General features: G+C 47.3%; 1 protein-coding gene across 7 annotated transcripts in view; it reads right to left on the reverse strand.

The window, feature by feature from the left end:
• Positions 1-14,566, reverse strand: part of SNX30 (sorting nexin family member 30) — a 127,642-nt gene that overhangs the window by 25,895 nt on the left and 87,181 nt on the right. For all 7 annotated transcript variants that reach the window (XR_003681138.2, XR_003681139.2, XR_003681140.2 and 4 more), the window contains exon 7: positions 9,516-9,602. Coding sequence is in view for 2 of the 7 variants with exons in the window: in XM_028493636.2 (XP_028349437.1) it covers positions 9,516-9,602 (87 nt within the window). In the remaining 5 variants the exon portion in view is untranslated. The remainder of the gene's footprint in view (positions 1-9,515; positions 9,603-14,566) is intronic.

A 14,566-nucleotide genomic window follows, 5' to 3' on the forward strand; every position in this document is an offset into this window, starting at 1 on the left:
ACAGAGGGAAAGTGCTTAGGTCTCAGCAGGCACATCTCATCTCAAGTTACCCAGTCTAGTTGGGAAGGAAATGAACATGGCTAGACACTGCGGAGAGATGTTTCGAGCGCTTTCACTTCACTTGGAGCCTGTGATACGCACACTGCGAGGAGGAGCTGGAGGGTGAGGACAACTGGATGGGGGAGCCGGCTTCCTTGAAGAAATACCAGAGGCGACTCTTCAAAGATGATGGAAGCGGCGCCTGTGACTCCAGAGGGACAGTACATGCAAGTGACAGAGATGAGACAACACCTGGACCCGCCTCAGGAACAGCTAGCTCACAGGCCACAGAGCCCTCAAAGGCAGAGGGAGAGAGAGGGAGAGAGGGAGAGAGAGAGAGAGAGGGAGGGAGGGAGGGAGGGAGGGAGGGGGAGAGAGAGAGAGAGAGAGAGAGAGAGAGAGAGAGCGCCCCAGCTGGCGGGGAGCAGATGAGAAACCTGGGGCTCTTCCTGAAGGCCAGGGGTTCTGAGGCCCATTTAACTCAGGCGTCCTTTTTGGAAAATAGAAAAGCCTTGTGCTTCCTCTTACTATAGAGACAGTTCTAGAGCCAGATTTCCAGGGTGTGAATACTGCATCTACCACTTCCTAGATGGGTGACGTTGGGCCTCTCTACGCCTCAGTTTCTCTTTCTGGATAATACCCTCCACCTTATAAGGTTGGAATGAGGTTAGATGAGGTAGTATATGCATAAAACTCCTGGTACCTGGCATGTGTTAAGGGCCGAAACAATTATTTGTTAGTTCTGATCAGTATCAATATTGTAAAGCGCTGTTCACAAAAGATAATCTGTCATTTGCATAATCCCTCAAGTCAAGAATATTTTACTGAACTTTATTCCATGTCACATCAAAAGGTTTCTTTTTCATTTTCCAAATATAAAATATTATAATACTATTAAACGTGTTCTTTCAAACTTCATGCCACCCTTCACCTGTGCTACCTCACCCCATTATTTCACCAGAGATGAGTCAACACCAAACTATACTGGCCTGTGATCACCCTCAGCACCCTGGAGCCAGGGTGATGGCTGAAATACCAGAAGGGACAGATCAGACCAACCTGGTGGAGACAGAACTGACAGATTTGGCAACCAACTGCACACAAGAAATAAAACATAGGAAGTCAGAGAGGAGCCAAAAGTTTGGGTGGCAGTAGTCCACCATACGGCTCACGGTAAAGGACAGGTCCACAGACCAGATAAAGGAGGTAGCTGCAGCCATGGGAAGGGTGAGACCTCCCTCCACAAGAGGGGGCGGAGACAACTCAACAACAAAAAAAACAAATAACCCATTTTAAGATGAGTAACGGTCTCAAACAGACATTTCTCCAGAGAAGTTATATAAATCGCCAACAAGCACATGAAAAGATGCTCCATATCACAAATCCTTAGGGGAATGCAAATCAAAACCACAATAGGCTACCACCTCACATCCATTAGGATGGCTACTGTTAAAAAACCAACCAACCAGAAAATACAAGTAATGGCAAGGATGTAGAAAATTGGAACCTTTACACATGTGGAAGAAAGTATGGCAGTTCAACAAAAAATTAAAAGTAGAATTACCATATGATCCAGCAATTCCACTTCTAGGTATATATCCAAAAGACTGAAAGCAGGGTCTCAAAGAGATATCTGTACACCCATGTTCACTGCAGCATTATTCGCAAAAGACAAAAGATGGAAGCTACTAAAGTGTTCATCCACAGATGAATGGATAAATAAAATGTGATATACACCTACAATGTAGTATCATTCAGCCTTAAAGAGGAAGGAAATTCTGACACATGCTACAACATGGATGAACCTTGAGGGCATTATGCTAAGTGAAATAATCCAGTCACAAAAAAACAAATACTACTTCATTATAACTACCTATAAGAGATACCTAGAGTAGTCAAATTCATAGAAACAGAAAGTAGGAGAATGGTGGTTGCCAGGGACCAGAGGGAGGGGAAACAGGGCTTTGTTGTTTAATGAATATGGAGTTTCAGTTCCATAAGATGAAAGGAATTCTAGAGATTGGTTGCAACAATAATGTGAATTTACTATAACACTACTGAACTGCACAGTTAATAATGGTTAAGATGGTAAATTTTACGTTTTGTGTATTTTGCCATGATGAAAAACTTTTTTTAATATATGGGGGAATAAAAGAGGGGGCTAAGGAGGGGAGAGCCTAAGGGTAGAACTCATGGAAAAGCCTACATGTATAGGCTTAATAAAGGAGTCAGCAAAAGTTACTAAGAAATATGGGCACAGAAGCAGGAAAAGAGTCAGAGACAGCAGAGCCATAGAAGCACAAGGGTGGAGGGGATTAGAAGAGGGAGGAGATGGGAGGACTTAAAAAGAAGAGAATAAGAGGGATTGCGAGAGCTGTCTGAAGTGACCAGCTGCTGAAGTTGCCCAACTCTACGGAGAGGAGGGCTGCTGGCAGCAGATGCTTGGGCTTGCATTCCTCTCACTCTTGTTTCTTTCTGGATGGTGTCTTTGTGACAATCAATTCACTGACTAGTAACACCCTGCATTCCTTCCTATCTCAATGTTCTGATTTTTTGACTGAGGTACTGTTAAGAGTTATGCTACCTTGTATTTGGAGCGGGTAGAGATGGGAATAGCCAATGTTAATGGTCAGGTGTTGCTGATCACAAGATACCAAGAAGGGAAAAGAATCTCCAGACAAGACCTCAAAAGACAACAATTTCTAAACAGAGGACAAGACTGCATTCTTCACATTGGTTCCCCTACCTCTCGTGAGAAGTTCCATTACAGAATATTGGTTGTGGAGCAATGGGAGAAGGGTAACACGGGATGAGATTAAGCATGTGTGTGCTGGAGAGGAGGGTGGTAATGTGAATTCACTCAACATTCATCACTGAAAAATGTATTAATGAACTCTTTCCAAGTGCCAGGCATCTCTCAGCCCTACGATATGAATCTCTACCTAAATATCCTTCTTGGAGCTAGGCTGGAGGCATCACACTATCTGCTCCCATGAGGACAGTAGGTTAATAAAGTCCCCAAAGATTATATAAGGCAGACATGATCCCAGTATTGGGGGAGAGGTGCCAGGACCGATGACAGAACCAATTCAAGACGGTTGTCTTCTCGGCTATATGCCACTAAGTGAAAAGCAGGGCACAGCTTCCTAACTGGTGATGTGTGAACGACAGCAATATTATCCCCCCAGCCCTCTGGGAAGCCAGAGTTCCAGGCTGGTCACCTCCAGTTTCAAGCAACCTGGTCTTTGATCCCAGTGCGCCATACAAATATTTTCATTTTCTATGGGACCTGTGAGATGAAGAGAAGTTGAGGAAACACTGAGGCAGGGTAAAGATTGAGAAGAGGCTACTGAATTTGGCAAATAGGAAGTTACTGGTGCCCTGAAAGAATGTTTTATAAAACAAATACATAAAAAGAAACAAGCTTCAGAGAATGGCAGCTGAGGAGGGAAAAGCGAGCACCCAAGTGGAGAGCAGATGCGCTGAGAACAGGAGCCACGAGCTCCCCTGCACCCGTTGAATGGACTAGCAGTCACAGACTGAAGAGCCAGCGGCAGGCCCAGGTTCTCTGCCCAGTCCCTCTAGCATCAGCCATGCATCTTACAAAAGCCGGACGCCTCACCCCTCAGTGAAGCAAAGATCGCTGGGAGCCCCTGTAGTGGGGATAAAGGGCTCCCACTTTGGAACCTGACACATCCGTGGCCCAATTCCAGCTCCACCACGTGTGAGCATTGGTGTGTAAGTCATATAACTCCCCTGAGCGCTGGCTCCTCATCTGTAAGGTGGGACCCGCATTGACAGAAGGCTGTTGTAGGAATCCAGTAAGGGAGGTGACAGAGTCCTGCCCTTCTGTGGCTGATGAATCTGGTTTCCTAAGCTAGGCTGAGATCACAGCCGCTGTGGACAGGACTGGGAATTATCAGGTGTGTGTCTCCTCAGTTGTCAAAAGTATCTGGGTGAAAAACTGAAACCATTTCCACTAAGATCAGGAACAAGACAAGGTTGCCCACTCTCACCACTCTTATTCAACATAGTTTTGGAAGTTCTAGCCACAGCAATCAGAGAAGAAAAAGAAATAAAAGGAATCCAAATAGGAAAAGAAGAAGTAAAGCTGTCACTGTTTGCAGATGACATGATACTATACATAGAGAATCCTAAGGAGGCTACCAGAAAACTACTAGAGCTAATCAATGAATTTGGTAAAGTAGCAGGATACAAAATTAATGCACAGAAATCTCTGGCATTCTTATACACTAATGATGAAAAATCTGAGAGTGAAATTAAGAAAACACTCCCATTTACCATTGCAACCAAAAGAATAAAATATCTAGGAATAAACCTACCTAAGGACCAAAGACCTGTATGCAGAAAATTATAAAACATTGATGAAAGAAATTAAAGATGATACAAATAGATGGAGAGATATACCATGTTCTTGGATCAGAAGAATCAACATTGTGAAAATAACTCTACTACCCAAAGCAATCTACAGATTCAATGCAATTCCTATCAAACTACCACTGGCATTTTTTACAGAACTAGAACAAAAAATTTCACAATTTGTATGGAAACACAAAAGACCCCGAATAGCCAAAGCAATCTTGAGAACGAAAAATGGAGCTGGAGGAATCAGGCCCCCTGACTTCAGATTATACTACAAGGCTACAGTAATCAAGACAGTATGGTACTGGCACAAAAACAGAAATATAGATCAATGGAACAGGATAGAAAGCCCAGAGATAAACCCACACACATATGGTCACCTTATCTTTGATAAAGGAGGGAAGGATATACAGTGGAGAAAAGACAGCCTCTTCAATAAGTGGTGCTGGGAAAACTGGACAGCTACATGTAAAAGTATGAAATTAGAACAATCCCTAACACCACACACAAGAATAAACTCAAAATGGGTTAAAGACCTAAATGTAAGGCCAGACACTATCAAACTCTTAGAGGAAAACATAGGCAGAACACTCTATGGCATAAATCACAGCAGGATCCTTTTGGACCCATCTCCTAGAGAAATGCAAATAAAAACAAAAAAAAACAAATGGGACCTAATGAAACTTAAAAGCTTTTGCACAGCAAAGGATACCATAAACAAGACCAAAAGACAACCCTCAGAACGAGAGAAAATATTTGCAAATGAAGCAACTGACAAAGGATTCATATCCAAAATTTAGAAGCCACACATGCAGCTCAATACCAAAAAACAGACAACCCAATCCAAAAATGGCCAGCAGAACTAAATAGACATATCTCCAAAGAAGAGACACAGATTGCCAACAAACACATGAGAGAAATGCTCAACATCATTAATCATTAGAGAAATGCCAACCCAAACTACAATGAGGTATCATCTCACACCGGTCAGAATGGCCATCATCAAAAACTCTAGAAACAATAAATGCTGTAGAGGGTGTGCAGAAAAGGGAACACTCTTGCACTGCTGCTGGGAATGTCAATTGATACAGCCACAATGGAGAACACTATGGAGTTTCCCTAAAAAACTACAAATAGAACTACCATACGAACCCGCAATCCCACTACCTGGCATATACCCTGAGAAAACCATAATTCAAAAAGAGTCATGTACCAAAATGTTCATTGCAGCTCTATTTACGATAGCCAGGACATGGAAGCATGTTAAGTGTCCATCAACAGATGAATGGATAAAGAAGATGTGGCACATATATACGATGGAATATTACTCAGCCACAAAAAGAAATGAAACGGAGTTGGATGGACCTGGAGTCTGTCATACAGAGTGAAGTAAGTCAGAAGGAGAAAAACAAATACTGTAGGCTAACACATATATATGGAATCTAAGAAAAGAAAAAATGTCATAAAGAGCCTAGGGGTAGGACGGGAATAAAGACACAGACCTACTAGAGCATGGACTTGAGGATATGGGGAGGGGGAAGGGTAAGCTGGGACAAAGTGAGACAGTGGCATGGACATATATACACTACCAAACGTAAAACAGATAGCTAGTGGGAAGCAGCCGCATAGCACAGGGAGATCAGCTCGGTGCTTTGTGACCACCTAGAGGGGTGGGATAGGGAGGGAGATGCAAGAGGGAAGAGATATGGGAACATATGTATAACTGATTCACTTTGTTGTAAAGCAGAAACTAACACACCATTGTAAAGCAATTATACTCCAATAAAGATGTAAAAAAAAAGAAAAGAAAAGAAAGTATCTGGAAACAAATAGCCCTGCAAAACTCTCAGGTCTGTCAAAGCTCCATATTCACGAGTCTCCCTATTCCTATCTGCTACTTCACAACTGGAGTTCTTGCTCTCTGCCACATCCTCCCCATTCCAGAATGTGCACCATTCTGGTGATTCTAAGAGACTTTGAAGGTCCACAGCCTTCAAGAGGCCTGTCCCACTGACCCCAGGTGCTCCTTCCCCTCCTCACCTGCTCTCACCCTGACGTGCAACACTTCAGCACCTCTTGCTTTCTGCTCCACCCGGCCCCGCACCACACACCTCAGCCCACGATGACACCACCCACTCCCAACAGCCTCTTCACCTGGCCCTGTAACCAGTACAAGCTACCAGTGGGTCAAGGCCTGAAATACTCCCTCTCTTTCTTTCTTTTTTAACCTTGTATAAAGCATTCTCTCCTGGCATCCCTTCTTCTCTTATGTTTTGAACCAGCAACATGTGAATATATTAGCATTTGAAAAGAGTCAAATGCAGAATAAAATGTGCACGTTCCCCTCATGGTTTACCCTCATATGAGTCCACAATAGACTGTGCATGCTTCCCGTCCAGTTTTAAATGCATTCCTCAGCCCCCCTGTGTTTCCAGTAATAGCTTTGTTTCAAGCTTCTAAGGAGGGGAAAGTTCTCAGATTTCCCCAAGTCTGTGGTCCTGACACATGCAGCAGAAGGCAGCCAGCCCCCCCCACAGAGTGCCTCTAATTTCTCCAACCTCAAAATTAAAGTGAGGAAAGCCAAGCCTGCAAAATCAAAGCTCCGTCTTCCTGAGAATAAGCCACCTCGGGGTCTGCTGAGTTTCGCCAACCTAAAAACAAAGCAAAACTTCAAATTCTGCGATACAAACATTTTCCCTCAGCTCTAGAGGCCTCACTGCTGCCTGCCCTCAGCACATGCCGAGAAGCTGCAGCCACGGGGCTCTCCGTCCGGCAGCTGAGCCATTGGGCTCAGTCCTCTGTCGTCATATGTCCACTCCAGTGCGAAATCCCAGTGAGGGACACGGAGACCCAAGAGGCCATTTCCTTCTTCTGCGTTACGGAGAAGTGACCTCTCCATGGCTTCACATAAAATCAACTTTCCCTCACTCCTCAGAGCAACTTTTCAAGATTTCACCTCAAAACAGAATCAGCCCCGAGATTCCCTCAGATCTTCTGTTAACATGCCCAGACCCGGGGCCTCCCTGTGAAAACTCTCGATCTTTCGGTGGGAATCCTCTCCTTCCCTGCAACCCTGAGATGGACCTGTGAGCAATTTTGCTCCCATGACAGTTACCAACAGTACAACTCATTGAGTCCTGGGGGGAGAATCAGCCCTGACCTGCTTCCTGATACCCTGGCTTTTCTCTCACCAACAGCATCTCTGGAAAGTGAAGCTCAAAACATAAAACAATAAACAAAGCACAGAAAAATCTTAAGCTACTCATTTCCTACAACATGTCTCTCCCTGCTGATGGGTAGTCAGGGAGGAAAGATGCTCAGGAGGCATGGAGAAGCAGGGGACACTTTGGGACACAAGGAAACAATGCCCCCAACAGTGCAGTGAGAAAAAACATTTTTAATAATTAAAAAAAAAAAAAAAGTGGCAACAAACCCAGAAAACGAAGCTCTCATTCAGCAGTCCTACTAGAGGCAACAGGAGCTAGTTTGGAAAACAGGATCCACCAATGAAGCACCTGTTATTACATCAGACACTGGGCTGATCTTTGCATCTTCACAGCAATCACATGTACGAATCCCACAGAGGCTAATGAGCAAACCAGTCCAAGCTGGGGGACAGAGCTGGGATTCAAACCCAGGGCCATGTGATTCTAAATCCTGTGCTCTGTCTACCAAACCATGGTTGACTTGGACAGGCTGCCAACTGAGCCCTCCTTTGCCCACCAAAGTAGCGGCTGCCCCAGACCCCAAACTGGAGACACAATTTCTGCTGCCCCCACTGTGGGATCCCACTCACCGGTACACGGTCGGGACAGCCCCCGTTTTGTTAAGTATCACCACTGCTAAATAAGTAGCCAAGTTCACTCTGGTGTGGCTCAGCATCCCACGAGAGAGGAGGAAGACAAACTCCGCCTCCCCATGGTGTGCTGAGGGCACAGGCGTGTTTGGGACCTACTGGTTGGTCTCCTTGGCTGGAAGGAAACCCTTGCCCATCTCGTAAGGACTCCTGTGGCCAAGAGAATGAGTCGTACGGGTAAGTGATGCTCCAGGGAGGTGAGAACAGCAGCAGCAGGAAGATTTCAACACTCCCTGGGAGGAGAAGGGAGGTCACCCAGGCCAGCAAGAAGGGTAGAGCACGAGGCGGGAGCTCTCCCAGGTGGAACGCGTGAGCCAGAAACAGCCGTTTCCTCTGCTCGTCAGCTCCCGAGTGGCTGTGACCTGCAGGCAGCCGCAATCCAGGGCACAGTCAACATTTAATTCGGCCTATTACTCATAACCTTTAGCTCCTGTCTTTGGAAAGGAACTGTCCCCAGTAGGGCTGAACGTATACTAAAAGCCAAAACCAGCCTCTGAGAAAGCTTGCATTCGGTGCCGAGCAGGTACGAATGCTGACAGAACTGTTTAAGTGACATCTTTTAAATACAGGATCTTCAGCTTCCAAACTAGGCTAGCGGCAGAACTTGCTGTCTCTCCTTCCCTCCCTAGCCAGGAAGAGTGACTTCTATACTTAGAAGTTAAATTGTTAAGAGTGAACTTTTTAAATACAGTATTCCACATCATCCCTTTACATGAGACTGAGACGTGGGCTCAGCAGGCCGTGTTCCACAATATCAGAGGGACAGCTAGGAATCAGTGGGCGGGACGGGCTGCTGGAGACAGAGGGCAGCTGTGCACACAGTGCTGTAAAAGTGCTCCCTCTCGGCTTCTGTGCCTTTCTCCTCCTGGGTTGGTTACCGTTTGTGGACCAGTCCGCAAATCACACTTGTGAGAACACTGATCTAGACTGTTCTTCCCCAGTCTCCTCAGCCCCATTTCATAGACGGGAACTGCCTATGAATGGCAGAGCTGGAAACCTTAAAAAAAAAAACAAAAAAAAACAAAAAACAGGAAACAGCAGGAAAGTCAACCGCCAACGTACATTTGACATAAAAGGAAGCAAAAAGAGGAAAAGAACAGCATCAACCCCGCCCAGCTAGCACTGACCATCTTGGTCATATGGATCTAGGGACACAAATTCACTGTCATCCGGGGGGCATCACTGCCGGAAGCCCGGAGCGGCCCGCCCGCCCCGGGGGGTGGGGAGTTCCCCTGACCTTGGGCCGCTCTTCCTTCCTCAGAGCCACAGCTTCCAGTTTGGCTTCGTACTCGGCTTGCACTTGGTCCCTTTTCTTCAGCACGCTCTGTGGGAGGGAGAAGGGGCAGCGTGAACACAGCTGTTGCTTCTGTACCCCGCTCCTCCTTGAATCATGGCCCCAGCCAGCCAAGTGATCCTAGGACGCTCTGGCTGCAGCATGACACAGGCTTTGGAGGCAGCAGGGGTGGAGGAGGGAGAGAAGGAGAACCGTGCTCAGAGACGGAGCTTTCTAGCACGGTAACTCAGCCTGATGCTGAAAGCAACAGAAGCCCGGGAAAGGGCGAGGTAGGGGGAGCGGTGCCCACCAGCAGGCATGCGCACGAGAGGACTCTCGGCCTCCCTGTGCACAGGGAGAACTCAGCTGTGCCAAGACGTGGAGCCTGGCAGGTGACAAGGCGGGACGTTCTCTGAACCGTTAATGAGAAAATCTAAGTCACGAGAGTTCTTGTCTCTTTAATTCACTGAGTTGACCCCTGGTGGACTGATCTGCTCATTGATCATTATTAGCTACTTATCTGTCCTCCACTCTGGGCCGGGTATGCAAAGAGCAAAGAGATACAGCTCGTATCTGAGGGGTTCCAGCTGAGGGAAAGGTTCAGACACGGTAGGAGGCTGCTTGTGCTCAAGAGCTACGGACGAGGCCAGAAGCCCTCCAACCATGCGGCGAGCCTGCCAGAGTGTGCGGTGACGGGGCTCAGGAGCCAGCCTGGTTGGAACTAGGCGGAGGCAAGCCAGGCACCCAGGATGCAAAATTTAAGGAGACACTCACACTCTTGGGCCCTGTGCAAGTTCAAGGTTGGCACCTGAGTGTGTTTCCCTAAATCTGTGCCCTGGGCGCCTCCCTCGCCTCATCTGCTCCTGGCTCTGCCGCTAAGACCTCACCAGGTAGAACAGAAAAGTATCGGTTTCATCCCAGGGTTTGTTTTTTCTTCTTTTAGTAGAACCACAAGTGACAAACCAAGAGTGATAAGAACTTTCTTTGCCACTAACTCAGAAGACACAAACTGCTATGACAGCTTCGAATCTCACGTTCTCTGGCAGAGCATGGAGTCCGGGCAGGAAGGAGCCATTCCCTGGCTAAAGAAGTGGACACCTCGTGTCCCTAGCACGTGCTAAAAGGTGATGAGTGACTGAATCACTGAGAATGCTCTGGGGACAACCTTCTAATGGAAGGCGTCGGCATGGAGAACCTCAGGTCTCCCCTAAATAAGTATTTACTTGGAGAAGTGTTTCACCACAAGAAGAACATGAAGTAAAACTTGCAATAGCTTCACTTTTCATTGTATGTCACTCAGCATTCTCTTTGGTGCTCTGAAGTTACCTCCCCACACTCATCAGCCTCTGAGCAGGAACACTGATGGTGCTGTTCATAGGACTTTGTGTTGTGATGGAAACGTTCCATGATCTGCACTATCCAGTACAGTGGCTGCTAGTCCCACGTGCCGACTGAGCTCTTGAAATGTGGCTGGTGTGACTGAGGAACTGGATTTAAATTTTTATTAATTTTACCTAATTTGATTAAACTGAAATATCAGGACTTCCCTGGTGGTCCAGTGGTTAAGAATCCGCCTTCCAATGCAGGGGACGTGGGTTCGATCCCTGGTCGGGGAACTAAGATCCCACAGGCCACGGGGCAACTAAGCCCACATGCCACAACTACCGAGCCCGTGAGCCACAATGAGTGAGGCTGCATGCTGCAACTACCGAGGCCGTGCGCTCTGGAACCTGTGCGCCACAACTAGAGAGAAGCCCGCATGCCACAACTAAGACCCGACGCAGCCAAAAATAAAATAAAATAAAATAAATAAATATTTAAACTGAAATAGCCACCTATGGCAAGGGGCTGCTGTACTGGACAGAACAAATCAATAAAGTAAAGAAACAGAACAAAAAACCAGGGTCCTTTCTGGATTTCATAGAGCCAAAAGCATTCTAAATCTACTGGTCTGGTATCAGCACTAGCTGCTCTCCATGGAGACACAAATATGGTTCCCTTGGGGCCAGGGGCGGGGGCACCTAGAATCCGTGCCACGGACTCCCTTCACAGGACGCCTCACATCCTACTGGGAAAAGCGCACATCCAGGCCAGGAACAGGGTTCCAGGAACAAGGATGAGTTGTTCCAATGACACACCCCTGTCAGTGTGGCAAGAACCTCACAACCAAAGCTAGAAATGCTCTTAAAACAATACCTTGGAACACAGCACAGCTGTGTGTGTTTTGCTCTCTGCTGTATCCCCGGCACTTGGGTAAGTGAATGAAGGAATGTTAAGGCAAGGCAGAAGCAGGGCGAGGATGGCAGTGTAGGGCGGGGCAGAGGCATGCAGAGTGGAACCAGGTATCTCCATGCCCTTCACCTTGTTGATTTCTGGTCTCCGCTAGAATCAGAGATCCCTACAGATCTCTGTGAGAAGCTCAGAGGGTAAATGTCTGTAGGGACTAGACTCCCACCCAAAACAGCACAGATTCTGCCGATAAACCTGGCCACACTAGCCTGTGGTTGAGGGGGCCTGAGCCTACAATGGAGTGAAAGGGCCAAGATTCTTGTCAGCATCTGCAGAGAGGTTCCTGGGGCCTCCTGTCCCCAGTTCTGCTCCAAGTCTCTCTGTAGAGGTTGCCCAGGCCCCCAGGCAGGGAGGGACGGTGAGAGGAGCCCTCTCAGCTCCACTCAGCTAAATGCATCTCCTCTCCCTATCCCCAAAGCAGGCAAGGGGGCCCCAAGATTCAGCCACACTGCCCCGCCCCCGCCACTAGGACCGTGCCTTCCTTGGCCCAGCGGAGACGTAAGGGGTCTGTCTCCTCAGCCACTGCAATCCCAGCCTCACCTGGAGCAACCAGACACTGCCTTCTCATGAAGCCTGACTGGAGGATTTGGGTTAACATCCCTGCCTCAGTGGACAAAACTCACAACAACAACAAAAGCTCACAACGACCCTGCAGAAGTGAAAGGATGCCACCCCCATTCTACAGGCAAGAACACTAAGGCACCATGGAGGGACCTGGCTGAGGCCACACTGCTGGCTAAGAGCACAGAGGTGACTCACTCAGGCTTCTCCTGCTGCGTTCCAGGGCAGAGCGTGGTTTCCCAGCCTGACTGCAATCCAACCAGGCTAAAGGCTGGGAAACCTGTTTTGAATCAAGATAAACTGTTGAAGACTTCCATCCTTGCTGGGAGCACCTTTGAACACCGTGGTCGATGGTCTGGAGGGACTGGCCTCCCAGCCGCAACAGCACAGGTTCTGCAGAGAAACCTGGCCACACTAGCCTCTGGTTGAGGGGGCCTGAGCCTACAGTGGAGTGAACGGGCCAAGATACTGGGTCAGCATCTGCAGAGAGGTTCCTCTATCACTGAGTGACAAGCAAAAGACATTTACCCTCTGAGCTTCTCACAGAGATCTGTAGGGATCTCTGATTCTAGCGGAGACCAGAAATCAACAAGGTGAAGGGCATGGAGATACCTGGTTCCACTCTGCATGCCTCTGCCCCGCCCTACACAGCCATCCTCACCCTGTTTCTGCCTTGCCTTAACATTCCTTCATTCACTTACCCAAGTGCCGGGGATACAGCAGAGAGCAAAACACACAAAACCCCTGCCTACCTGGAGCTTACATTCTAGAGGGGAGGCAGATAATACACAAGTAAAATATAAAAATATAGCGCGTGTAAGGTAGTGCTAGGTGTCCAGCAGGAAAAATAAAATAGGAAAGGAGGATGTAAAGCACTGAGGGTTTGGGAGATGGCGAATTGTACACTGGGTGGCCAGGGAGGACCTCAATGAGTGGTGACTTTTTTTTTTTTAATAAATTTATTTTCTTTTATTTATTTTTGGCTGAGTTGGGTCTTCACTGCTGCGCGCGGGCTTTCCCCAGCTGCAGCGAGCAGGGGCTACTCCTTGTTGTGGTGCGCCAGCTTCTCATTGCAGTGGCCTCTCCCGCTGTGGAGCATGGGCTCTATGCCCGAGGGCTTCATTAGTTGTGGCACACGGGCTCTAGAGCACAGGCTCAGCAGTTGTGGCGCACGGGCTTAGCCGCTCCGCGGCATGTGGGATCTTCCCGGACCAGGGCACGAACCCGGTCCCCTGCATCGGCAGGTGGATTCTCAACCACTGCGCCACCAGGGAAGCCCGAGAGGTGACTTTTAATTAGAGACACGGAATACATTCCTCTCAAAGTCTATATATATTTTTTTAATGTAGAGCATTTCATCACAATTTCAAAATGATCCTAGTAATCTGGAACTTCACTACCCTTCTTTTCAAATGCAGAGGAAAAAAAATGACTTGTTTCTTTAATAAATAAATTGCAAGGAAAAACAGAGGGGGAGGGATTCTTAAAATATTTAAAAAACATATCAAGCAATGTAAGAATTTTATTTATATCCCAATTTGGGAAAAAACTATAAAAACAGTGTGAGACAACTGGGGAAATTGAACACTAACTGGATATTTGAGGAAATATTAAGGGAAAAAAAATCTGTTTAGGTGTGATAATAATATGATCCTTTTTCTTTTTTAAAAGAATGTTTGGGGCTTCCCTGGTGGCGCAGTGGTTGAGAATCCGCCTGCCGATGCAGAGGACACGGGTTCGTGCCCTGGTCCGGGAAGATCCCACATGCCGCGGAGCGGCTGGGCCCGTGAGCTATGGCCACTGAGCCTGTGCGTCCGGAGCCTGTGCTCCACAACGGGAGAGGCCACAACGGTGAGGGGCCCGTGTACCACACACAAAAAAAAAAAAAAAAAAAAAAAAGTTTGCATTTCAGAGATATGTATTTTTGTATGAAGTGATGTGATGCCTGGGATTTGCTTTAAAATAACCCAGGGGGCGGGGGCTGGGAGCAGGGGGAGGAGAGCTAGAACAAGATGGACCGTGAGTGGGCGACTGCTGCAGCCGGCTGATGGGTACGTGGGGGACGGTTATACTTCCACTCTACTTTTGGATATGTTTGAATTTTTCCGTAATAAAACAGTTAAGCAATGGAAACATAACACCTGTCATCCAAAATGTTTACTTTA

Source organism: Physeter macrocephalus, chromosome 9, assembly GCF_002837175.3.
Source record: "Physeter macrocephalus isolate SW-GA chromosome 9, ASM283717v5, whole genome shotgun sequence".
Taxonomy (NCBI): domain Eukaryota; kingdom Metazoa; phylum Chordata; class Mammalia; order Artiodactyla; family Physeteridae; genus Physeter; species Physeter macrocephalus.